This window comes from Fundulus heteroclitus, unplaced genomic scaffold (assembly GCF_011125445.2).
Source record: "Fundulus heteroclitus isolate FHET01 unplaced genomic scaffold, MU-UCD_Fhet_4.1 scaffold_36, whole genome shotgun sequence".
In the NCBI taxonomy this organism is placed as follows: Eukaryota; Metazoa; Chordata; class Actinopteri; order Cyprinodontiformes; family Fundulidae; genus Fundulus; species Fundulus heteroclitus.
Window position 1 is genome coordinate 1658047 of NW_023396770.1, and position 26140 is coordinate 1684186.

Consider the following 26140-nt stretch of genomic DNA (forward strand, 5'->3'; position numbering starts at 1 on the left):
TAAAAAAATAGTAGATATTTCATGCCACATTTTATTTATCTAATGATGATAGTTATTTATCCAAAGCTTTAGGTTTATTTATTTTATCTTAAGTAAAATTAATCCCCATAAGAGACAGATGCAGACAAGCCACATGTTTATTGCAAAGATTATATACATATTTATTTATTGTTTTACAATAACAGCTGAATTTTCATCTTTAATGAGTCGGCTTAAAATAAAAACTGCAGAATAACCTGAAGTTCAAACCGTCAAACCAGCCTGGAAATCCTGAAAATGGCTAATCTGCTTAAATCCTGCAGATCGCTGCGGACCGTCCAACCGATCCAGGACGATTCAACGTGACGTAAACCTTCTTTCCTCCAATGCAGCAGCGTGAACCGTGTAAACCAATTAAACCGTCACCAATCGCAGGCTCCGCCCACATCACCACACCTGCCTCCTCAGGTAACCCTAACCACCACACAGACTCGTTACTGAGCAAAAACCTTCTCCTCTGAGTTGGACTCAGTTCTCGCTGCGACAGCGTTTTTTTAATTTTTATTCACAGTTTTCTAGTCTTGTTGCCGTGTAGACGAGTCCGCCTCTGCTCACCTGGAACCACAGAAGAAGAAACACCGTCACTCATGAAAACGTAACCCTGAATGCAGACTGTCAGGCTGAGGCACGGCTCCACCAATCAGAAGCCTCGGAGCGTTCAGCCCGTCATCTGTTATTCAGGTTCAGACTTAAAGTGAAACAACCTCAGACCAGAAAGGATTAGAGACGGTAGACGAGCTGAGATCGTCTTTTAATGACGTAATACTGGAGCGTTTGGATCTTTCATCAGACAGATCACAGGTCTGTGCTCCATCCATCATGCCGTTTATTGCAAATCTGACAGTAGCTTGAAGGCTTGCATGAAGCTTTATGACATTTTTACGACTAGATGATGTAAAAACAACCGTGAGAACCAGCTGGAGCTGCCAACAGGTAGACGTCTAAATCCAGCCTGTCCCTTTAAAGGGTTAAACTGCTGTTGTACATGTTGACCCAAACCCTCACAGGAATCCCGTTAAAGTGTCTGAGGAGGCGTGTCCTCCTGAGTGATGACATCACACAGGAGGAGGCGTGTCCTCCTGTGTGATGACATCACACAGGAGGAGGCGTGTCCTCCAGCGTGATGTCATCATACATCAGTTTGTGTCGCCACGTCAGGCGGGTGTTCACTCACCTCACTGTACAACGCAGCTTTTCTTCTTCTTCTTCTTCTTGGGGCTTTGGGACCTGATGCAGTCATGGAGTCCTGCAGAAACAAAGGGACAACCTGATTGGTCGGCCTGAGGGAGCACGCTCACAGGGTTCTGGACGAGCAGAACCAGCAGGTTTATCGGTACCACCGTAGAACTGTAACTGTGGTTCAGGCCCATTCGGGGCAGCCTCAGAGCAGCTGGGTGAACCGACACCCGCAGCAGAGACTGATGCCTGGCTCACAGGTTTGTAGGCGGGGAAAGATTGTGTCATTATAGAAAAACTGCATCCAGTGGTGATAAAAACCACCTGGATGGATCAAAGCGTGGTGACTGGAGCCCATGGGAACCAGAACTAGAACCGTCTTTCACCTTCAGTTATATCTGCTAACAGACGTCTGGGATCACAACAACAATAAACCACCTGAACATGAATCAGTCTCTCAGCTGCTGCTGGGTTCTTAAGTCTTAAAAACATTGTAAACATTTAGTTTTTGTCACAGCAAGTGCAATATATCAAACTTTAATAACGGTTTTTGACACTTGTGCACATTTAGTGCGCAGTCCTACTGGCAGTGCAGACCAAGACTGGGGAATAAAAAGACTTTTAAACGTCTCTGCAGGCGTTTCATCGCCTCTCAGAGGTTTATTTAGTCGCTGCCAGACTCCAGGCTGACATCTTTGCTGTTGTGGAGACAAAGGCTGCTAAACCTCCGCTAGTCGTACGGATGAATAATATTAATAATATTGTTGGATGGAAAACGGTGTGTCTTTCGACTTTGTCAGTCCTGGACGTGGAGACGTATACATGTTTGGATTCATGATATTTGGATTTCTACTAATTAGATTTGGTGGATTTTTGATGTATCGGCAAATTCAGCGGATGTCGGTAGCCAGTTAGCCTTGATCAGATTACCGGTTGCACAATACGCAATCACTAACCACAGACCCGGATGTTGGAGGAGCAGAGCCGAAAAGCTGGATGTGCTACGGTGGTTGAACTCAAAGGGGAGATGGGATAAAATCTGGAAGTGAAACGTGGAAAAGCCCAACTAATTTGGAATATTGGATTCGCCATTTGGAGCCAGCAATGACTTAAAGCTTATGGGAAAGTCAGTGCAGCTTGTCTCATAACAAAGTATTTGGATTATGCCTCCCCTATCAATAACACTCCCTGGATGCTATGGCTAGAGAGCTCAGAACTGCCCCCCGCTCCCTCCTCCCCAGCTGACATCTGTGGATGCTTCCTGAACTGTTGGCCGGCTGATAACATCAAGGACAATGGCCTCTGGGGAGCGTTCATGGAGATATAAACACTTTCACCCAAACAGACACACATACTAGTCTCCAGTAATTTCCCTCTGGGATTATTAAAGTATATCTGATTCTGAAACTACACAAACCACCGGAGAGTAACAGAAAATCAGAATGAAAAGGTAATCTGGAACACGTGGGTTTTGAGTTTAGATCTGAACAAAGGTAAAGACTCTGTGTTGCAGATGTCAGGGTTCTGCTCCCCATGGTGGTGAGATGAAGAAAGGAACAGAGTGGTAGGAGAAGATCTATCCCAGAGGGAGTTGACATTTGAAGCTCTAATTAAAACCCGCACCGTTAATGTTTGAACAGGTAAAAGCGAAACCTGACCCAGTTGGTCCGGTTTAGTTATTATAAAGTGAGGTTTGGGTCAGCGGGGCTTCTGTACCTGCTGAACGGACGCTGGGCTGCTTCGAGGACCTGTTGGGAGCGTTGCCGTTCTCCGGTTTGATTCCTCTCACTTCTGCCGAGGTGATGTACTCAAAGTCCGACCCGTCGGTCACGTTAGACACGTCCAAGTCTTCCTTTGGTTCTGGATGCTCTGAGCTGAGCTGGACTCCCTCCAGTGCTGTGTCACTCGGGCCTTCTGAGTCTGGCCCTGAGTCGGCCGCAGAAACCTGAACCTCCCTGTGCGTCTCCTCGGCGGTGGTGGAGGGTTGTTGTTGGTGGTCCGGGCTCTCAGCCGGGTCTGTGGTGGGCTCAGCCGGCTCAGCCTCAGGCCTGGTTGTAGGGGGCGAGGCTGGGGGGGCCTGAGGTGCTTCTGGTGTCTTCACAGACTGGCCGGAACCAGAGGAATCAGTGGGGGAAGCAGCAGGAGTCTGGACTGCCTCAGACGGCTGCTGTGATTGGCTGGAGTCCCCTGGATGGGTGGGCGGAGCTTCCTCGATCAGGGCCATCCCGGATGTCTTCAGTGATTGGCCAGGAACCGACGACTCATCCACGGCCTTTGACCTCCGTATGGTCCCAGGACGCACTGAAAAACCACCAGAGGACGCGAGTTAGAGCCGGAGAGCTGCTGAAGAGCGGGAAAATAAAGAAAAATTAAAAAATTTAAATCGCTTCATAGGAAACATTTCTCAGGAAAATCATCTTAGAGCCCCAACAGCAGATTCAACACTGTCATAAGTTAAATACCCATATCCAGAATCAGCATTTAATTAGAGAAGAATTTCACTTTCAGACATTTTCCTCATTTTATGCCTGAGAACCAATAAAAAATTACTAATATTATTAGTAATAATCTTTCTTTAATTAACTCCAACAGAAACATCTTGTGCAGTCAATCACAGCACAAAATTAGTTAAAGTGAGCATAGCATCTAATCATTTAGTTGTAAGCAGATATTTACATACCATCTGTACTCATTGTTGGACATTTAATCCGCTTTCCACCGACAAAATGATTCATGTCTGCTAAATCTGAATAATCAGAGGAACAGAACTGTTCTGACTACCAGGGAGAGAAAGTGGACCTCCACACGTCTGCTTCACGCTTGGCTCCAATTTTCAGATGCCTGACGGGTCCGAGTTCACCTGCTCAAACACTCGTATGCAGGTGTAAACAAGTCCAAACATCACACGGGTCAGAGTCGGGTTCTGTGACCCAGATCAACAGGTTCTGGTGTGACATGCAGGAATCCACTAGATCCCCAACATTAATTCTGAGTTTATTGTATTTTTACTGTTTTATCTTTTTTAAATAAAAAAGTGCTTCACAAAAATTATCATTATCATTATTATCACGATGATTATTATTATTATTAGTATTATTATCATCATTATTATTATTATTATTTTATTATTATTAGAACCAGTCCAGTACAAACATGGACTGAAAGGCCACTCGGTCCAATAAGGCACACAGAAGGCAGAACAGTGTACCAGCAGGGCGGACCGACCGGTGCACGGATCAGAACCGATGGTACCACGACAGGAAGCTGGAACCGGGCCATAAATGGGTCGAGTGTTTTATCTCAGCTCCATAAAACACTCGACCCAGTTACACCGGTTCTGTCCGGAGGAACGGGACAAAATTCCAGCAAACTATAGAGCGAAGCCTGTGGAAGGAAAGCCAGAACCTCGGACCCAGGTCAGGCGGTTCAGAGGCGGTTCTACTAAATAACGATGAAACCGACCCGGTGAGAGTTGTCTTTAATCGGCCGTTTAGCGAACAGAACCAGGAGAAGTCAGACTGGCTTAGTAAAAATCTGCTTTCTGCTCTAAGTTTTCTCCTTTTCACCCGTTTTATTGGGTTTTCTCTCTAACGTTCAGAACGCTGCTGGAGCAACAGAACCGGGCCTCACGCTGCCGTCTGCTGCCCCTCTGGCTCCGCGGTCGGGTCTTCTTCAGCGAGTAGCCTCTCCTGATCTCCGCCATCAGGTTGTCGATGATGCAGCCTTCGTCCTTCGGGTTCACCTCCCTCCTGACTGGAAGAGACACACGGTTCACCTGCAGGCCAGAACCGGGACGGGTCGGCGCCACGTGTCAGCAGAACTCACTGATCTTGTTGGTGGGCTCTCCCTTCAGCTTGTTCTCCTCTTCTCTCTTCTTCTTCTTCTTCTCCAGCTCCCGCCGGCTCTCGTTCTCCTGTCGGACGAGGACGAGCCGGATGTTTGTGCGGGACGTTTGCGGTGCGATCGCTCACCTGCCGAGGCCTCCTGCCATTGGCTGCTCACCTTGAGGGCCCGGAGGAACAGTCCCCTGAAGGTCTTGATGGTCCCGAAGAGGTCATCGAGGGAGAAGCTGCTGGCATCCTCACACAGGTAGTCGGCCAGGTCCTGCCTCCTGTCCTCGGTGGAGGACAGGACCTTCTGCAGCTGCTCGCACGCCCGCAGGCTCTCCTGGAGGCAGAAAGACGGTCACGATGCGTTTTCACTCATCAGCAGGCGAGGCGCTGACCAGGTGGGGGCGGAGCCTGCTCAATCACCTGGATGGGAGACAGGTACTGCTCCTTCACGTCCTCAGAGGAACAGGAAACCTTCTTCTCAGAGTTTTGGAGGCGTTTGGTCAGAGAAGCAGCTTCAGACTTTATGGACTCCATGTTCACGCTGGAGAATCAGGAGAGGACACGTTATTTCACCTGGAGACGTTATTTCTAGTTTCTAGCCTCTATCGTCCATCTGTCCATCCGTCCGTCTGCTGGACGGATGGACGGATGGACCACAACCGTCCACCTCAGAGGAGAATGTGGATGTTAACTTTGGTTTTAAACGGCAGAGAGAATCAAATCATTACAAATCTGAACCGTTTCAACCGCTGGAAAACCTCCACATGCTGGTGAAGATTCTCAGTCATCAAGATCATGGTCACTCCAGGAAGCTTTCTCAATTCAAAAAGTCTGGAGTAATATGGAGTAACAAGCTTTATATACAAGCTTTGTTTGCCAATTGTATAAAGCTTGTTACTCCACATTACTCCAGACTTTTTTGAATTGAGAAATCTTCCTGGAGAGGAAGCGAAACGTCTTCAGCTACGGAAAACAAGTCCAGTTGCTTTGTTTTTTACTTTTTTTTGGAAAAACTCAACAGTTAGAAAAAGAGTTTTAAAGTGAGACAAGTTGAGGTCAGTAATGGTGAACAATGTTCTTCTCAGTTAGACGTTCTGATACGTTCAGGTTCTACCAAACCGGCAGAAGTGAAGAAACTCTCAAATGTGCTCCGCTCCGTCTGAAACTAGATAAATCTGAGTACCAACTCTTTACCCAGCAGCCTTTTCACAGATCTCCAGGTCATCAGGCAGGTTCAGCAGGTCGGGATGGTTCTCCTCCACCTCCTGGGGGGGGGGGGTCAAACTCCAGGTTATGTTATGCTCTTACTGGGCCGGTATGAGCAGCGTGAGGAGAGCTTCTCCTGGCCGTACCTCCAGGATGTGGTGCAGCAGCGTGATCCTGGACTTGTTGGCTTTAGTTTCGGTCAGCCGGAGCAGAGTTCCGATTTTAAAACCGTCGGCGTTCCCGGTGTGGGTTCCCTGAAACACATGACAACGTGCCAGAAACATCCCATCAAACCATGAGAGGCTCCAGTCTCTACGCTTTAATCCAACAGCTGATCCCGTGGCGTCCTGCTGATTCAGTGGTTTTCAGAGAAAGCAGAGGATCCTTACGTAGTTGAGGAAGTTTCCAACGCTGAGGATGAGTCTGCAGAAGCTGGGCAGCCGAGAGCTCTCCCTCACACCTGAGCACACCCAACAGTTTGACACAGACCGTGGAGAGGAGATGGAGTTAAAGGTCAGCTCTGGTTCGTCACATAAAACACCAGGAGGAGGATTTCAGGTGACGTGTATATTCAACGTTTAGGTGTTTTATACAGACTTTGGCAGGCTCGGTCCAGCAGCTCAGCTTTGGGTTTCAGGCTCTCCAGGACGCAGCTGCTCTCCTCACACAGCAGCATGCACTCGATCCTCAGCCCATAGCTGCAGCCCACACACACAGAGGACAGTCAGCAGGTGAGCTGTGCCGCCCAATCATCACTCCATCAGCCAAAGACAGGTGACATACTCCTCTCACCTGGGCACGCTCAGCAGCTGCAGGTAAAACTGATCCGCCGACGCCATCTTATCTCTGTCTGCCTGGTGAGACTTCAGGTTTTCTATCTGAGGATGGACAGGTGTGCAACAGTTACAGAACCAGAGTAAAACGTTGATACTTTGCAGATTTAAGTCAGATTTAGGACCAATTACCACATCCAGTGGGGCCGCTCTAAAAGAAAACGTCCACAGGTGTGGGAGCAACGTAAAGCAGGTGATGGACAGACGGTGGAACAGTTTTAAATAAGGAACAGGTGAGAAGCAGGTGAACAGGTGTGGGACAGGTGTGAAGCAAGACCTACACAGCTGTGGAACAGGTGTGAAATAAGAGCTACACAGGTGTGGGACCGGTGTGAAACAAGAGCTACACAGGTGTGGAACAGGTGTGAAACAAGAGCTACACAGGTGTGGGACAGGTGTGAAACAAGAGCTACACAGGTGTGGGACAGGTGGGAAACAAGAGCTACACAGGTGTGGGACAGGTGTGGGACAGGTGTGAAACAAGACCTACAAAGGTGTGGGACAGGTGTGAAACAAGAGCTACACAGGTGTGGGACAGGTGTGAAATAAGACCTACACAGGTGTGGGACAGGTGTGAAATAAGACCTACACAGGTGTGGGACAGGTGTGAAACAAGACCTACACAGGTGTGGGACAGGTGTGAAACAAGACCTACACAGGTGTGGGACGGACAGGTGTGAAACAAGACCTACACATGTGTGGGACAGGTGTAAAACAAGACCTACACAGGTGTGGGACAGGTGTGAAATAAGAGCTACACAAGTGTGGGACAGGTGGGGAAACAAGAGCTACACAGGTGTGGGACAGGTGGGGAAACAAGAGCTACACAGGTGTGGGACAGGTGTGAAACAAGACCTACACAGGTGTGGGACAGGTGGGGAAACAAGACCTACACAGGTGTGGGATAGGTAGGGAAACAAGAGCTACACAGGTGTGGGACAGGTGGGGAAACAAGAGCTACACAGGTGTGGGACAGGTGTGAAACAAGACCTACACAGGTGTGGGACAGGTGGGGAAACAAGACCTACACAGGTGTGGGATAGGTGTGAAACAAGACCTACACAGGTGTTGGACAGGTGGGAAACAAGAGCTACACAGGTGTGGGACAGGTGGGAAACAAGAGCTACACAGGTGTGGGACAGGTGTGAAACAAGACCTACACAGGTGTGGGACAGGTGGGAAACAAGAGCTACACAGGTGTGGGACAGGTGCGGTTCTCTGACCTCATGTTTCTCTGGCAGTAGCTTGATCAGCTGCTTGAGAATCTCCACGTCGAACTTGGAGCGATCTCCGTTCTGAATCAGGGAGGTAAACTCTGCGTGGGAACTTCCCGCAGAACAGACGCCGCATGAGAGCAGAAGAGAGGAAAAAGCATGAGAACGTTTTATTATTCCAGCAAACTGGTGAAAGATCAGCCACTGGAACACAGAACAGAGCTGAAGGTGCGGGGAGGGGGGGGGGGTGTCACCATTTGAACTGCTTGAGGAAGATGTTGAGGTTCAGGCTTTTCTTGGCATCGATGAAGGAAATCTGCAGACACAGAGGGACAACGGGTCAAAATAAAGTCGCCACAGCACCAGAATCTGTAATTCTTCCCAGGAACCTCTTTGGTCTGCGTGGCGGTTCTGGTTCTGGTCTTGGTCTCGGTCGGAGGGAGACTGAAGAGCTGCTCGATGCTGCAGTAATCCGGCGCCACGGACTCCGCGGACGATGACGTCCACAGGGACTGATGATCTGCAGGCAGAACACGAGGCTTAAAGGCCAGAACCCGAACCAGGTCAGAACCAGGCGTGAGAACCACACGCTCACCTGTCACCACTCTGGACGGCAGCTTCTGCCAGTTCAGCTTCTTCATCCTGAGGGTGGGGCAGGGGGTGGGGCTGGAGAAGTGGGAGGGGCTAGGATAGGAGCTCCCTAAACCCTGGACTACCTGAGCTGCAATGATTCCCCCTGGAGGCGGTGGAGGCGGCGGAGGACCCATGCCCAGGAGAGGTGGAGGAGGGGGAGGAGCTCCTGCACCAGGTAAGGGTGGAGGAGGGGGAGGAGCTCCTGCACCAGGTAAAGGTGGAGGAGGGGGAGGAGCTCCTGCACCAGGTAAGGGTGGAGGAGGGGGAGGAGCTCCTGCACCAGGTAAAGGTGGAGGAGGGGGAGGAGCTCCTGCACCAGGTAAAGGTGGAGGAGGGGGAGGAGCTACTGCACCAGGTAAGGGTGGAGGAGGGGGAGGAGCTCCTGCACCAGGTAAGGGTGGAGGAGGGGGAGGAGCTCCTGCACCAGGTAAAGGTGGAGGAGGGGGAGGAGCTACTGCACCAGGTAAGGGTGGAGGCGGAGGAGGTGGAGGAGGTGGAGCACCCAGAGCCTGCTTTGGTGCTGCTGAAGCCTCCAGTTGGCCAGGAGGGCAGCTGAGGGGGCGGGTCTGCACCGCCCTGTCGACGGTTCTGATCTTTTGATTGGATAAGAGGGTTTTCTGGGGGAGGAGCCTATTCAGCAGAGAGTCATCAGCTTCTACGTCAGCTGGAAACAGAAACCGTCATCAGTTACACGCAGCCGCGTCTCAGAAGTCAACAGAACCCTTTTGGATCCAGAACTCACGCTCCTGGGCCAGCAGCACGGCTCTGTCGGTCAGCGTCTCCAGAGCCGACCACACGTCAGCTCTGTCTGGATCAACCATCAGCAAGGCCTGGAGCATGGAGAGCAGCTGGACGGAGGACGGACTGCTGGACACCTGTCCACAGAGACGTGGAGAAGCCCGGTTAGACAAACAGAACATGGCAGACGGGCCGTTCCTCAACGCCACACTTCCTGTCTCGCCTCGTCTCCGCGCCACCGAGGGGCGACCAAAAAGGAGCACCTTCCCCCACCCACACACGTGTCTCCTACATGTTCATGAAGAATTCAACAGGACTTCTTCTTCTTGGCTTTCCTCCGTAACGACCAGATTTGAGGAGTCTGAGTTGTAATGTTGAATGGACCCTTTATGAGCCGTGGATCTCTGCAGCTCCTCCAGAGCCACCATGGTCCTCCTGCTTCTCTGATCAATGCTCTCCTGGTCCAGCCTGTCAGTCCAGGTGGACATGATGATCAGAACTCTGGGAGATGAAGCTGACGCTGCTGTAAACTGGACCAGAACTGCTGGGTTCCTTCAGAAACTTTTCTCAGAAGGTTCTTTAAGAGGAAATTGATTATTTCTGGAGGTGAAGAAGCTGAGTGTAGTCTGGGTGATGAAGACGGAGGTGAGGAAGCTGTGCTAAACCCAGAGGCCTTCTACAGGAGGTTCTGATGGTGGAGGTCCAGGTTCAGACACCTTACCTTGGTGAAGAGCGAGCTGAAGACCTCCTGGTGGCTGCTCATGTCGATCCCTCCGTACAGTCGCTCCATCTCCTCCTCATCGTCAGCCATGGCGTCCTCGAACGCGTCGCACTGGATGTTCAGGTCCACGTCGCCGGTCTCCCTGGAAACGGACGCAGAGACGTCACAAACGGACCGCCGCGTGTCCGAGCCGTGAGGAAAAAGTAATTTACCGCAGTCTGGGGAGCAGATCCAGCAGCTGCAGCCCTGAAACACAACATGTGTCCCGTTAACATCTGGATCTGACCAGGCCACCTCCCAATAAAACACCAACACACCTCCATTATTTAGCGGATGAAAAAGCCTAAAATGTCGGCGTGGAACCAGAAGAACCTCAGAGTTCATTAATTAATTAACTTATACCGAATAGGATAAAATCATTTTAATCAAAAGGAGCTGAATAAAATCTGTTATTGTATGAAATCAAACAAAATTGAAATTATTTTAAGTGAGCTGAATTATAGTGAATTAAATCCAAGTTGAACTGAACTGAATGCCAATAAAAGATCATTTTTGGTTCATCAGACGATTCTTTTCACTCTAATCTGTTGATTCACGGCTCCATCGTCTGCCGTCTGCCGTAAACTTACGTAGGTTTTGCATCGTTATGCTGAATAATTAAAGTTTTATCTTCTACATGAGACACATTTCAGCAATAAAAATTCCACAGGCGTGTTTCCAGACCGCTGATTTCACCGCTGCTTTTATGACCAGCGTGGTTCTCTTCATAATGAGTCACATCCTGAAGGCAAACCGCAGGCAGGTTTCCTCAGAACCGCTACATAAAGTTAATTACTGATCCGGTTGCTCCAGAGAAAACACAGTCAGTGGTTGTGCTGAATGAAATAAACGAGGAACATGCAGGAGGACCCAACCAGGTCGGTTCTGGTGGTTCTGGTCGTACCGATGAACTCGTGTCTCAGTCGGTGTCTCTTCCGCAGGTCCTCCTGGCCCAGCACCAGAACGTTGACGGTTCCCATCAGCGTCACCAGGTAGGCCATGTTGTCGGTGCCCTGGAGCTCGTTCATGATGATGCTGAAGCGGTACTGCTGCTTCTTCAGAACCTGGACAGGGACGAGAGCAAACGGTTCAGGTTCTGACTCACTGGAGCCCAGATGCTCTTCAGGATGGAACGGGGGACCGGGCCGAGAAAAGCAGCAGAACCGGCATGGTGGACCAGACAGACGACAAGAACACAGCAACCATTAGATAAAATAAGGTTCTAGCAATACGACAAATAAAACTAGAAAAAGGTGTTCCTGCATAACAGCGAGTGAGAATGGTAATGTGCAGAATGATTGAGCAGAAGATGCAGAAAACATTGAAATCAGATTTGAAGAATTTGAAAAGATGTACAAATTTGAAGGAATTTGAAGAATTTGAAAAAGTTTGAAGAATTGAAAGAAATAAAATAATTTGAAGGAATTTGAAGAATTTGAAAAATTTGAAGGAATTTGAAAAATTTGAAGGAATTTGAAAAATTTTAAGAAATTTCAAGACTTTGACAAAGTTGAAGAAATTTGAAGAATTTGAAAAATTTTGAAGAAATTAGAAAAATTTGATGTAGGCCAAATTTCTTGTGGAGCTTTCTCTCTAAAGGAAGTACAGACTCTGTGAAGCAGAAGTTTGTACGAGCTTCCTAGAGCTACTTCCGGTTAGCAACATGCTAACCGTTAGCCGCTAACAAGGTTGTGTTCAGTATCACCGGGGGATTGTACTCTGTCAGTTTGGTCCAAATCCTGTATTTGGAAGTGCCTCAAAAAGGGGTGCCAATACTTAATGTCACCAAACGTGACCAAAGTTTATGGGTCAGATCCGCCTCCTTTAGCAACTAAGCCTCACCACATCTGGGCCAAGAACTCAACACTTGACCAAAATGGTCAGTAGCGCCATTTCCCACAGGTGGGTGGTGCTGTAATGGCCAATTGGGTCGTATCTGGGCATCATGCCAGGTCCTGTTGGAAGCAAAGGCCCAATAGGAAAGCATGTGAAATCCTAAATGGGACAGAAAAGTGACACATGGCTGAAAGTCTCTTGAAAATTTTAAAATGTCAAGAGGAAGTGACTGTGCGAATTTCAGGTTCCTACATTAATCACAGCCACTGCAGTGGATGTTGAAAGTTGCCATTCTATCCGAATGGAGCCTCTCCCTCTGGCCCTCAGAGTTCCGTCGTCATGGAAACTCACTCACACACCTGCAGCTGCCCGTCTACAGAAGTGCAGACACTTTGCTCAGACTATGTCCCATTGGGTTATAATGGAGAACTTTGCCTCGCACAACACTTTATATCTTCTGATCCGTAAATGGTATAGATGTAATTTTTTCAGCGTTTATTTCGTAACGGATAGGAGAACAAGAAAAACTATCGGTTTTTGCTAGAAATATTTTAATTGAGGCGTAAACAATTATGGTATAAAGGGGATTTTTATGAAATTTCAGAAATCCTCTAAAAACGATCCCGAACAAATCGCTATAGCTGAAAAAGTATAAGAGATATCAAAATAATTCTTTCACTGTGAGTATCAGCAGGCTTTTGAGGACTATGGAGCTCATTTTTATGTTTATGTCACCTCCATGATGTTACAGATCCTGACTCTAACTGCTTCTCAGCTGACAGCAACAACAGCGTAGAAAGGAGCTCTGTGCTTCTGTTGTGGGTCTGGGGCGGGTCAGAACACATCTGGGGGAAGTCAACAGACAACAGACCTGATAAAGATCAGATTCTTGTCTGCAGTAACGACCAGACTTTATGTTCTGACAGACAAAAGGACAGACAGAACGCTGATAATGAACCGTTTAGGTTCAGATTCCTTCTGCGTCAGCTACAGGACACGGATCCAAAAGAACATTCTGGGAATTTACATGTTCAGACTTTTCTACCCACATAAAGAAAAACATTAGATGATTTATATGTAAATGCATCAAGTCTCTGAACCTGAATCACAGCTTTATTTGCAAATTCGCTGCATGAAAATGCTGCATGTCGTAACAAGTAACAGGAGAGCGGGACGCTTTGATGTAGAGCGACCCGTTTGTGGTTCTGAAAGCGACTTATTCACCGTGTCGGTCACACTTTCCCATTTTTATCTGCATTCCACTTCAAAATAAGCTTCATTCACGGCGCCTTGATGTTGCAACTTTGGTTTTTAAACCAGGATACAGAAAAGTGAAGAAATTAAAATATCTGAAAGTTTATCTCAGCAACTCGTCTTCTGACACTTGGGTTTGATATTAAACCAATAAAAAGGATTTTAATCCAGGACCGTGGTTCTACTGCAGCATCTGCTCTCAGTGACGGGTCCGTATGGAGAACCAACTCTGACATAATTAAAAATAAATAAAGCAATAATGTGACAGCGGCTGGTAGCGGCAGCCATGATGGCAGCAGCGTGAAGATTCCAGCTAATGCTAACCGACCAATAGGGAGCAGTTGTCCTGGGTTCAGAAAACCCAATGGACCAGAACCAGCAGGTGACACGGGACCACAAACCATCCTGGACCTGTTTGTGTGGCTACAGCTGCCGGATCCTGTTGGCTTAACAGCAAAACGTCTCCGTGATGCAGTGGAACTCTGAGCAGAAGGTGTTCTATCGACTTTAGGGAAGATAAAGGATGAAGAGAGAACAGGAGACACCCAACAAAGATGGAGGACAGCTAAGGAGGCAGAGAGGCAGGAGAACCGAGGAAGCAGAGGAGCGGTGGGCGCGTTGGTGGCCGACCTTGTAGTTCTCGAAGGCGTCCAGGGTCAGGTGACATCCCTGAGGGTCGAACAGAGCGAGCGCCGCCAGCAGCTCAAACACCTGCATCTTCACCATCACGTTGGACGTGTCCAGAGCTGCAGGAGGACACATGGACAGCAGGTCAGACAGAGGCTGAGAAGGTTTGATGAATTTGGTCCGTGAGGCAGACACCCCGTCTACTTTTAATACTAATCTTAAAACTTTCCTTTGTGACAAAGCTTCTAGTCAGAGTGGCTCATGTTACCCTGAGCTACCTCTATAGTTATGCTGCTATAGGCTTAGGCTGCTGGAGGACATCATGGTCTATTTCTCTCACTCTGCTGAGTTCTCCTACTGCTCTCCAATCTGCATTGTTTGTTGTTATTTCAGCTTTTAACTTTTTGTTCTCTGTCATTTTTCTCTTCATAGAAGGTACACCTGGTCTGGTGTTCTGTTAGCTGTGACATCATCAGGGGAGGCAGATCATCCTCTATTACCATCTACCATAGAAAGTACTCCTGGGTCAATGTGAGCTTCTGAGCTTTCTGTGTCTCTGCTCTGTCTTCTCTAAAATAGAAAGTACTCCTGGGTCAATGTGAGCTTCTGAGCTTTCTGTGTCTCTGCTCTGTCTTCTCTAACATAGAAAGTACTCCTGGGTCAATGTGAGCTTCTGTGCTTTCTGTGTCTCTGCTCTGTCTTCTCTAAGCCCCAGTGGGTGGAGGCAGATGAGCGTTCACACTGAGCCTGGTTCTGGTTCTGCTGGAGGTTCTCCTCCCTGTTAAAGGGGAGTTTTCCTCTCCACTGTCGCTTCATGCATGCTCAGTATGAGGGATTGCTGCAAAGCCATCAACAATGCAGACGACTGTCCACTGTGGCTCTACGCTTCTCCAGGAGTTCCCATATACAGGAGATTCTTGACCAGTCTGTATAATCTGACCCAATCTGTATAATCTGATTGATTTGACTTTGTAAAGTGCCTTGAGATGACATGTTTCATGAATTGGTGCTATATAAATAAAATTGAATTGAATATTAGACTGATACCCAACCCAGATAAATATGCAGACATAAAGGGACCAATCGGGTCAGCCTGACATCCCTGGAGTCCATAAGGACGGTGTGGAGAAACCTGCAGAGACTCCCGACCTCAACCTAACAGAACAACCTTGGGATGCATTACAGCGGACCTTCCCGTCCAACACTACAGCTCTTCTGGAACAAAGGTCAGACATTTCTGGACCATGTGGCAAACCTTCGCAGCAGAGATGAAGCAGTCATAGCAGCAAAGAACATCATGTTAAACGCTTTGGATGAAGACTGGAGCGTCCCTGAAGGTCACGTCTGGGCTGAACTCGTCCTATTAGCTGAGTGCTGCATATCTGAGTCTGCATGAGGAACTAGAAGCTGAATATTCACTTCCACCGCAGACAAAAGGCTTCAGATAAAAAGCCCAGAATGCTTTTCACTTTGACTGGAAGCAAAAGAGACCTGAACCCTCAGGTACCTGCAGCCACCTCCTCCCAGGAGGCTTCACAGCCACCTCCTGCTGCTCACCTGTTGGCAGGTTACAACCGGCCGACAATGAACCCAGAGCCAGAACCGCCCAGCTCCTCAGAAGAAGCGACACAGACGTCCGTTTTCATCTGGGTAAATCAGAGAAATGTGGCAGAGCCGCATTTTTAAAGCTGGTTCCCGAGCAGAAGGACCGGTTCTGCCTCCCTGATCCTATCAGAGACCCAGGCTGAGGGAGGAGAGAACCCGGCGGCGGTTCTTACCCTGAGCCAGGGTCCGGATGTAGCCCTCCTCGTTGTCCAGGATGAAGTGCAGCCCCGTGGACGAGTTCATGACGGCGCGGACGCAGGACACGCAGGTGAGCTGCAGCAGAGCGTCGGCGATGCGAGCGCAGCCGCGGCCCGACAGCCGCTCCAGCGCCTCCATCAGCAGGTCCAGACCGTACAGCTCCAGGAACTGGATCATCCAGGGCTCATCGCTGTTCTCCAGGCGCCGCCTCAAACCGGAGTAGTTCACCACCGTGGGAACCTGGGGGGGCGGGGGGACACGTCATGAAACCCTCCATCCACCGGTTCCCCGCGCTCCCAGAGAGGAAGTGCTCAGCTGGTACCTGCAGCAGACGGATGCACAGCTCCGGGTCGGCGTTCTCCAGGTTGGCCTCCAGCGTGCCGTCCGGGTCGTCGGCGGGGCTTTTGGTCAGATTCTCCTTCACCACCTCCCATTTGGTCTTAGACGCCATGAGGACGGCAATCTGCAGAGACAGACCAAAGTTTGTTACCGACCCGGGAGCTGGAACGTGTCAGACGTCCGCGTGGAACCGACGCGACCCGACGCGACCCAGAACAAATCATTTCAGCCCTGCTGGGAATGAGGCCGCTCCTTATCTGCCGCTGATTAGCAGCTTTCTGTCTTATCGGCAGACGACTGGCAGCGTCAGCAGAGCTCCAGTCACCGCAGACACTGGACTCTGTGGAATGCAGATCAATGGGTCCCATTGTGGAGCAGAACCGAGCTGCAGCAGCAGAACCGAGCTCTGCTGCTGCAGCAGCTCGGTTCTGACAAACGTTCAGAACAACAGCAGCGCTCAGCGGGGATGAAAACCTGCTTATAACCCTGGACTTAAAGCGAGTTCAGACGGCGATGCTGCTTTGGGTCAGCCTGTAAGCTGCAGCCGGACCAGTGCCGACCCAAAGCTCCAGCCTTCTGAGGAGACATCAGAACCCTGTTGGTAGGGTTCAGATCTGGGGAGTTTTCTGGTTGCAGCAACATCTCTAACCTCCTAGCTGCTCCACATGCTCCATATCTCAGGATACTTCTGCTGGACTCAGAGGTCCAAACTTTGAGGAGATAACTTTCCTGCTCCATTTCTGTCAGCCTCCAACAGTCCCTGCCTTGCTGTGCGTCTGCTGCCATTTCTGGGCGAGCTCTGCACTGGTGGCAAGTCTCTGGGTCAGATTAGTACACTGCAAAGACGGAAATAAAAATAAGTCACATTTTCTTGAAATTAGTGTATTTGTCCTTGATTAGAGCTGGTAAATAAGATTATCTGCCAACGGAATGAGTATTTTGACCCCTAAAATAAGATGATCAGATATTCTGCCCTCTAAATAAGATGATAGAGATGAGTTGTTGCTATGTTAAGTGGAAAAATCTAATTCCATTGGCAAATCATCTTATTTACGAGCTCTAATCAAGGACAAATACACTAATTTCAAGAAAATGTGACTTATTTTTAGTTTGGTTTTTGCAGTGTAGCAGGCAGACTTCCTTGGAGCCCCAGAAGCTTTTTCATGGCAGAAGCTGGTTAAGTTGTCTATGACGGCCATAAAAACCTGAGGCGGACCATCCAGGGTTTAGAGAAGGCAGACATCTACGCGACTTTTCCAGACCCGCCGTGTTCAACCAGAGCTCAAAGGGATAAACTGCCTGAATGAACCTCAAACAGGTCTCAACACGTCGTAGGAAATGTCTTCCCTGAGCTGTGACCCTCAGTCCGCACTGAAGAGTGACGCTGTTTGTTTGCTAATCGGGTTTTTTACCAGCAGGTCAACATCGACTGATTCCTCCCAGCATCTCGACTCAAACCTTTGACCTTGACACGTTTGATTTAAAATCCCTTTAAATCTTTCCATGGAGGTCTAGTTTGCTTAATCTGTAGGTTTCAAACAGCGTGTTGGTGAAGAGTCTCAGTCATCAGGTCATGATCAATCCTAAAAAAGGTTAAAAAATAAAACAACTGGACTTCTGTTCTGAAGCTGAAGACGTTTCTCTTCCATCCAGGAAGCTTTCTCAGTTCTAAATGTCTGCAGTGGTGAGAAGTTCCAGCTCTATAGACCTGCAGACCTTCACTTGTCTCTCCACAACCTATTTCTAACTCGTTTATCACGTTTACAGACAGAAGCAAGGTGGTGCTGTGGGATCTCCAGTGTCTTTACATGGAGGAGATGGAAAAGAGAGGCTTGGACTCTTTCAGAGGAACATCAGCCCACTGGTTCAGACATGTGGATGTTAAATAAGTGGAAGCTTTCACCAGAAAGCTCTCTGTCTTCTCTACCATAGAAAGTACTCCTGGGTCAATGTGAGCTTCTGAGCTTTCTGTGTCTCTGCTCTGTCTTCTCTAACATAGAAAGTACTCCTGGGTCAATGTGAGCTTCTGTGCTTTCTGTGTCTCTGCTCTGTCTTCTCTAACATAGAAAGTACTCCTGGGTCAATGTGAGCTTCTGTGCTTTCTGTGTCTCTGCTCTGTCTTCTCTAAGCCCCAGTGGGTGGAGGCAGATGAGCGTTCACACTGAGCCTGGTTCTGGTTCTGCTGGAGGTTCTCCTCCCTGTTAAAGGGGAGTTTTCCTCTCCACTGTCGCTTCATGCATGCTCAGTATGAGGGATTGCTGCAAAGCCATCAACAATGCAGACGACTGTCCACTGTGGCTCTACGCTCTTTCAGGAGGAGTGAATGCTGCTTGGAGAGACTTGATGCAACCTGCTGGGTTTCCTTAGAGAGGAAACTTTCTCACCAACCTGGAGGATCTGATGGAAGCTGACTTTCTAGAGGAAACCAGCTCACACAGACCAACATCTGCTTTTTATTCTTTCCATCCACTGGAACACAAACCTTTCTGTCACCAGAACCTGACATCATGGAGCTGAACACGTTCCCACCAGGACCGGAGGGAAGAACGAGGAACAGAAACACGTCAGAGACGCTCTCCAAACCTGTAGATACTCTAACTGGGCTTTTAGTCAAACCAGTGAGAAACCCAAAAGATGCAGCAGAACAGAACGTGGAGAAGAACAAGAGCAGAAACATCATTCCAGATGTTGCTGCAGTCTCTGAGAAACTCAGGAGGATTTTCTCTAAACACCAGATCTCAGAACATTTCACACCCACAGGACCGTCAGACAGAGGCTGGTCCATCCTGAGGACAGAACCTCCAGCCTAAGAAGAGCAGAGTGGTGTCTGTGGATCAGTCAGTGAGGAACGTTCTGATCTTCATGATGGAGAAACCAAACAAGCTCTCCACAGACGCATGGCTGAACACAGGAGAGCTACCTCCTCAGGACAAGACTCTGCTGTCCACCTACACCTCAGGGACAAAGGACACTCTGAGGACCAACATGTCCACATGTTGGACAGAGAAGACAGATGGTTTGAGAGAGGAAGACATTTATGTAAAGCCAGAAAAAACAACTTTAACCAGAGGAGGAGGACTCAGGTTTCAACTTTCAGGAACTCAACAACACAGCTGCAGGTTTGATTCCTGCCAAGTTTCCCCTCAGTTCTCACCTCCATGATGTGAGAACAACATTTAACCTGTGAGCCAGCCTAACGAGGAGCCTAACGAGGAGCCTAACGAGGAGCCTAACGAGGAGCCTAACGAGGAGCCTAACGAGGAGCCTAACGAGGAGCCTAACGAGGAGCCTAACGACTCTCCATTGTTGGGGCGATCAGTTCCAGGTGAATCTAAGCTCTAAGGAGGTCTGCAGGTCTATAAAGCTGGAACTCCTCACCACTGCAGACATTTTGAACCGAGAAAACTTCCTGGATGGAAGAGAAACGTCTTCAGCTTCAGTTGTTTTGTTTTTTAACCTTTTTTGGATTCAAACAGCGAAATGAAGCCAAAACAAAGTCCAGAACCAAGGCTGAGAAACGACATTTCAGATAAACCAAAAGCTACATTACTGTCAATATATTTTATAGATCATTAATACTAAAAATCCTGCATGTCTGAGTATATCGAATGTAGATTTTTGTGCTGCCTCAGCTGTACTTAAAGACTTGATAGACGCTGTTATGAGTGAAACCAGGAAACATTAGAAAGTTGTTGTGTGCTCAGAAACCCCAGAGGAGGCGTTGTCACCATGTGTCGCCTCTGGGCCTGAATGTTTCACAACTGCAGCGGCCGTGGGAGGTGCAGAGCGGCTCGCCCACCTTAGCTTAACGAGCAATTATGAGGTTGACCTTACAGCCACCAGAGAAATATCTGAAGCACGCAGACGGTGGAGGAAACACGCTGGTTTCTACATTTAAATAAAACTGAAACTAAACGTAATTATTTTGGTGTAGTTTATCAGCTGTCCATCTAGACATAGCTCATGTAGAAGCTGAGCGACAGAATGAAGGGATCCACCGGTCTGGAAGTGACTACAGATCCATTTCTCCATTCTTTCTTTCTTCATCATTAAGCGCTGCTTGCGGCTCTCTGTTGTAGACATTGAGGATTTTAGGCTTTTCTCCATGTCCTTTGCTATGGACCTGTACAATGTCCTGATCTTTTAACTGAAATACATTTTTGTTTCAGTAACTGTTGTGATCACATATTAGTGTCTAAATATTGACCTAAAACGTTTGTTTTTCAGTCCACACTAGTGTACATTGTGTAAAAATAGCTTTGGCTTCTCATACCAGTTCACAGAACAATTTTTACACTGTTGCCGTCAGATTTTGGTAACAAAATAAAGCTAAAATGTTGGTGACTGGGTTGTAATACTTTTCTTGTTTTTCAGGGATTTACTCTGACACAATTAGGAAAAATGCCCCGTTAAAACTCCTGACAGCCTGAGCAGTCGGCTCCTCTGCTGTGGAACAAATCAAGCATGTTTCCTCTATTATAAACAACTTTCCCCATTTTTCTTTGCATATTAAAAGAAAAAGCTCTATATTTAGACCTAATTCTGTAATCACAGTCAGCTCCCTTCATTCTTCACACAGTCATGGCCAAATAAACGCTTTTATCACGTTTACCTTGTTTAAAGTAAATAAACTTTATTCCAGTTCTAACAAACGATTACCCAGTGTTGTATAGTAAGGAAGTAAAAATACTTCACTACTGTACTTAAGTATATTTTAGAGTACTTTATACTTTCCTCGAGTATAAAATTTTTTGATAAATTTAATTTTTACTTCACTTTATTTCCGAACTTAATTGCATACTTTTACTCCGATACATTTTCAATCTTTGGTTTAGTTACTCGTTACAAAAAAAAAAAAAAAAGAGAGATAAACACGTGGTTTTACCCCACCTACTGATAACCTTACAGGTGTATCTATTAGCAGGTTTACCACTCCCTGTAGGTTAACTAGACCTGGTTTATCACTTAACCATGTTCTTAGTATACACCCTTGGTTGTGTACAATTTTAAAGTGTATAGCACTGACCTTAGTTGAAGAAGGAAAATTGAAAGCTTAATAAAGGTTATATTTTATGTCTAAACTTGGTCTAAATTTCTCCTGCACTTGGTTGTTTATATTATTTTAAGTGAATTTGACTTTCAAAGTTTACCAAAATATAAAGAATGACATTCAAACTGCATTTGCTTCGTTTTACTTTTTACTTATACTTTTCATTACATTACTTGAGTACATCTATTTTACAGTAATTTTCATACTTAAGTACAAGACATTTCAGATACTTTAAGACTTTAACTCAAGTAACATTTCAGTCAGTGACTTGGACTTTTACCAAAGTCATATTTTGGAGAGGTATTTATACTTTTACCTGACTTTATACAACACTGGGATCATGTAATATAAAGACAGACGGGTTTACATGTCTGACAGTGATTATAAAACGCTGCTCTGATAAAAACAAAGAAATTATCCTGTCTTGTTATCAGGGCTTTATCCATTTTTCAATGAATGCATAAAAAAAACTTTATTTTTCCACTTTTACTGACACATCTTGTTCTGACTTATTGATCCAACATGGAGGATTTGGTGAAGTTTTAATGTTTCTGCCAGTTTAACTGTTTCATGTAACAGCAGAATTAAAACTAAGAGCTCGGTTCTGTTTAGGTTCTGCCTCCTGATCGGTGCTGAGAACCAGACGGTTCTGGTTCTGGTTCTGGTGCAGCGAGCCTCGGGCCGTCACCGTTCCCTGGAACAACAAATATGACGACCTTCTCTTGCAGACGAGGTTGGGAAACGCTGAATTCCTCCGGCCTGAGGTGTCGGGGGGGTGGAGACATTCCTTCATGCCAGACGAGGTGGAGCTCAGATCTGCTGCTCATCTTAACACCCCCCCCCCCCCCCTTCATATTCAGTCATATGTGAAGATTTCAGATCTTCAGTTTGTCATAAATCACATTTAGATTCTGATTTCTTCTCAGTCGTGGATTTTAATCTAAATCCATCGCAGGAGATCTTAGTATTATGGAGGACCAAGTCTTCCATATATAAAAATAAATACATAAATAAATACTTTAAAAAAATAAATGATTAATAAATAAAGTTAAAGATTATAACGGACAATAAATAAATAAGGTAATTATTACAAACGCGAATAAATGAAGCTAATTAAAAGAGATCTATACATTTATGTCTCACTGTATAATTTAATTTCTACCTACATTTATTAATTTGGTGGCAATTAATTGTATGCTTTATTTATTGAGCATTTATTTATTTCTGTATTTTTTTTTTTTTTTAGATATGGAAGACTTGGTCCTCCATATAGTATAACTATGATACCCCCCAAAAATAAATCTTATTTCCACCTAACTAGTTAATATCATCCAGAAGATTGTCCCAAAGGACATTTGTCTTGACTCTGGCTGCTACATGCGTCACTACATTCACAGATAAAAACACTACTACAGATTATTCTGGGATATTATGGGATGGTTCAGATCAGAGCAGGTTCATGGGTTAGAACGGCCTAGTCAAAGCCCAGACTTTAATGTGTTCGTGGGGTGTGAATACTTTCTGTAAGGCTGCGTCCCACTTTGGACCCACAGCCTAAACCTGATGGTCCTGGGTGTGTTGCGCCCCGGTCCGGACCCGCACTGCGTGTCCAGAACAGTTCTGCTGGGTCATCGGACCCAAAATAAAAAGCCCACATCTAGACCTGCTGGATGAGCCCAAACCCATCTGGGTCCACATGGTACCGCCGGTACCGCCGGTCCTCAGCCAGGCGTTACGCAGCTGATTAATGTCTGCTCTGGACTAATCTGATAAAAACAGACAAACAAACGCGTGACTCTAAAAGTCCACTTCACCAGAACCGATCGGTTCATCGATCTGAGGACAGAGTCCACGGCGGAGACAGTCGGTACCGACAACCTCCCATCAGAACCCACAGAGTAAGGTTCTGATCGCACCTGGGCGAGAGGACTTTACCTGAGCGCAGGTGGAGGTCCAGATCCGAGGGCAGGAACAAAAAAAAAAAAAAAAAAAAAAAAAAAAAATCCAGTTGAATCCGTTAAAGTTCGGAAAAATCCAGGAAACCAAACCGACGGAATGTTCGATCCAAACGGGTCCGCGTTCTGGTCTAATAAAGTCAGCTAAAGGATCTAAAACCTCCCAGCTGGCGTGAAGAACCGGGTCAACAGAACCGACCGGAACCAGCGGGACTCCTTACCGTGTTCAGGCGGCCGGACCGGACTCCGCGGGTCGGGATGAGCTCCGTCTCCGGCAGCTGAGCATCAGAATCAGGGACGGCGGCGGTTCTGACGCGACTCCACCTGAAGGGGGCGTGGCCACCGGTCTACGTGTTCAGCCTCCACGGAACCCGGACACGCAGCAGGAAAACAATCAGCTGACCCAGCCTGCAGGACGCCAGGGTTCGGTTCCGACTCTTCCGAGCAACTTTTGGGACAAACCCAGGGGCGTAGTTAAGATCCTGGGGGCCTTAGGGGCCTTAAGGGCCCCCAGACGTTCACATTAAACTGTTGTGACTGTTTTCCAATCAGAAACAATTACTATAATTAATGAACTTTACTTATTTCCACATTTATTTATTTATTTTTTTGAGAATGATGCCACACCCAAGCTAACTAAAACTAGCTAATCCTGTATTTTTCTTAGTTTTATGCACGCAGACTCCAGCAGAGACTGGACCGTGTCGTTAGACGTGCAAATAAACACTTTGCTAACTTCCACGGCTCAGTTGCACGGCAGCCATATTTAATTTGATATTTTTGACGTGCCAGCGGGCGTCAGTTCTTCCAAGCTGGAAATTCACCTTCATGGTGGAGTTGGTTCCATTTGTGTTCGGTAGAGATTAAAAATTTGAAGACTATCCTGTAAACTGCTGCGTAACGTCATCCTGACAAAGTTAAAGTGATGCGATAAAAATATGCCTGATTTTTAATTTTACAGTCTGCTAGTTCATGGTTTCAAGAGCTTATATTTACTGAAGCAGGGGTGTCCACACGTCGGTACCTGAGCTAAAATAGTCAATTCAAAGAAACTCAAGGGCCCAAAAATGAATAAAAGATTTTTTCAAACCAAAAAAATATATTATGTAAAAGAAAAAAAATACCATCTCTACAAATTATGATAATTTTGAAAGGTAAAAAAGGCTTTATTCATCTGTTGTATTAAAAAAATGGTCATCCAGTTAGCAAATTGTTTAGAATAATTTAATTTGACTCTTTAACAATAATAAACGTTATTGTTTTTGGTCTAGCAACATAAGAACAGTATTTAGGTCGGCTGTTCTTTGTAATCAGCCAGTTTTAATAATTTAATTCAAAGCAGCCATGTTTAATCTACATGATCTGGTGTGTTTTCTATTTTTGACATTTTGCTACTTGATTGGTGTCAGTTTTTAAACTCAGTTGAATAAATCACTGCATTTGACACAAAATGTACACACCATATTTAAATATATGATCTTGGGTCCCATAGTTTTTACCTTCCTATGTGATCCTGTGTGAAGGTCTTCACGTCAGATCCTCTAACGGTTTATCACTGCTCTGCCGTTCGGTTTGTTACATTCTTTATTTCCGCTGCTTTTCCTCTCTGCTTATAAAAAGGATTTTATTTTGAGATATTTAAAAATAAGAATTTTACTTTTTAGGTTTTCGTGTCTGTTGAATCTGCAGAGTCCTCTCACAGGTGGAGAACCTCAGGGCTCCATCCTCTGACTTCTTCTCTTTCCGGTTCATAGAACAGCATTGCTTTACACATATGATTCCCAGATTTATGTCCCAGTGAATGAGGAAAATGCCAAACAACTACTGGAGGGGACTGGAAACCGTAATAATAATAAAGCTTTATTTAACCTCTTTCACAGGGGTGACCTGGCCAAGAAAGGCAGCAGCAGACAGAAAAGAATAACAAAGCAACCATTAAAATATTTTAAATGTTGATCAATTAAATTCAGGAATTATTGTTACAGTTACAATATAACATTTAAAATAGTAACAATCTAAGACTTAAAATACGACACTGAAGGTTTTATGATGTCTCTTTCAGAGCGGGAGGCTTTCAGTGAAACTGTTTTTGCATTTTAATGACAAAAACACCAATATTATGTGGTTTGGGTCTAGAAACTGCTTCATGTTGGATCATTAATTCAATGATTGACAGCGTCAGCAACAAACCTGGATGAAAGGCTGGATCGTAGTCTTAAATTTGATCCTCAGGTTAGCTCAGTCAAATCCTATTTTATTTAAGACAACCTGCCAAAATAAACCACTTTTAATGAAACCTTTTATTTTAATCCACACTTTTATCACGACTTGTTTAGTCTGCAGCGATGTTCTTCATGTTCATGAGTCCAGTTGGTCTAAATGCTGCTGCTTTACTTTTACCCAGTGAAAAAAAACATGAGGGCTCATTACTCCATGTACTTTAGGTGTTTGTTGCTCACTGTTTGAAGCTATTTTCAAACTTAGAAAAATATAATATATATAAAAAGAGCTTCCTTCTTAAAGTTGGTCCATCCAGGTTGAATAATTTAACACTTTTCTCTTGTTACCTGCAATCAGACATAAAGGTGAAAACCAATTAGTGAGGCCAGACCATGTGGGTCTTTGGACCTTCCTCACTGGAAATGTTGAAGTTTACATACAAAGATAAAATGAAAGGATTTTTTTTTTTTTAAGTTCAGTGCGTCTATTTGTTTTTAAAATAACTTTTAGCATGATTCACTTTCCAGAACAGAGCGGGAAGTTATAAAGAGCCACTTTTGTTAATCTGATAATTTTTGACGTTTAGTGTTGGATTTATTATAGTTATTCTACTTTTAATCTATA

At 46.2% G+C, this 26140-nt stretch overlaps 1 protein-coding gene across 2 annotated transcripts; it reads right to left on the minus strand.

The window, feature by feature from the left end:
• Window positions 1–535: 535 nt before the first annotated feature.
• LOC105934374 (inverted formin-2) lies at window positions 536–23730 on the minus strand. 2 transcript variants are annotated; one of them, XM_036130535.1, is made up of 24 exons: window positions 23277–23730; window positions 16275–16415; window positions 15928–16192; window positions 14153–14268; window positions 11337–11496; window positions 10606–10639; window positions 10394–10535; window positions 9677–9809; window positions 8897–9598; window positions 8691–8821; window positions 8556–8617; window positions 8311–8413; window positions 7047–7132; window positions 6852–6952; window positions 6644–6714; window positions 6401–6508; window positions 6243–6313; window positions 5469–5589; window positions 5218–5382; window positions 5041–5128; window positions 4846–4968; window positions 2932–3516; window positions 1214–1285; window positions 536–594 (listed from the first exon to the last, which is right to left on the minus strand). In XM_036130535.1, exons 2-23 carry the CDS (start codon window positions 16401–16403, stop codon window positions 1215–1217), a joined length of 3567 nt encoding a protein of 1188 aa, XP_035986428.1. In that variant the 5' UTR covers window positions 16404–16415; window positions 23277–23730; the 3' UTR covers window positions 536–594; window position 1214. The 2 variants fall into 2 exon arrangements, with proteins under 2 accessions (XP_035986428.1, XP_035986427.1); XM_036130534.1 differs by having other exon boundaries at window positions 23518–23729.
• Window positions 23731–26140: the final 2410 nt, after the last annotated feature.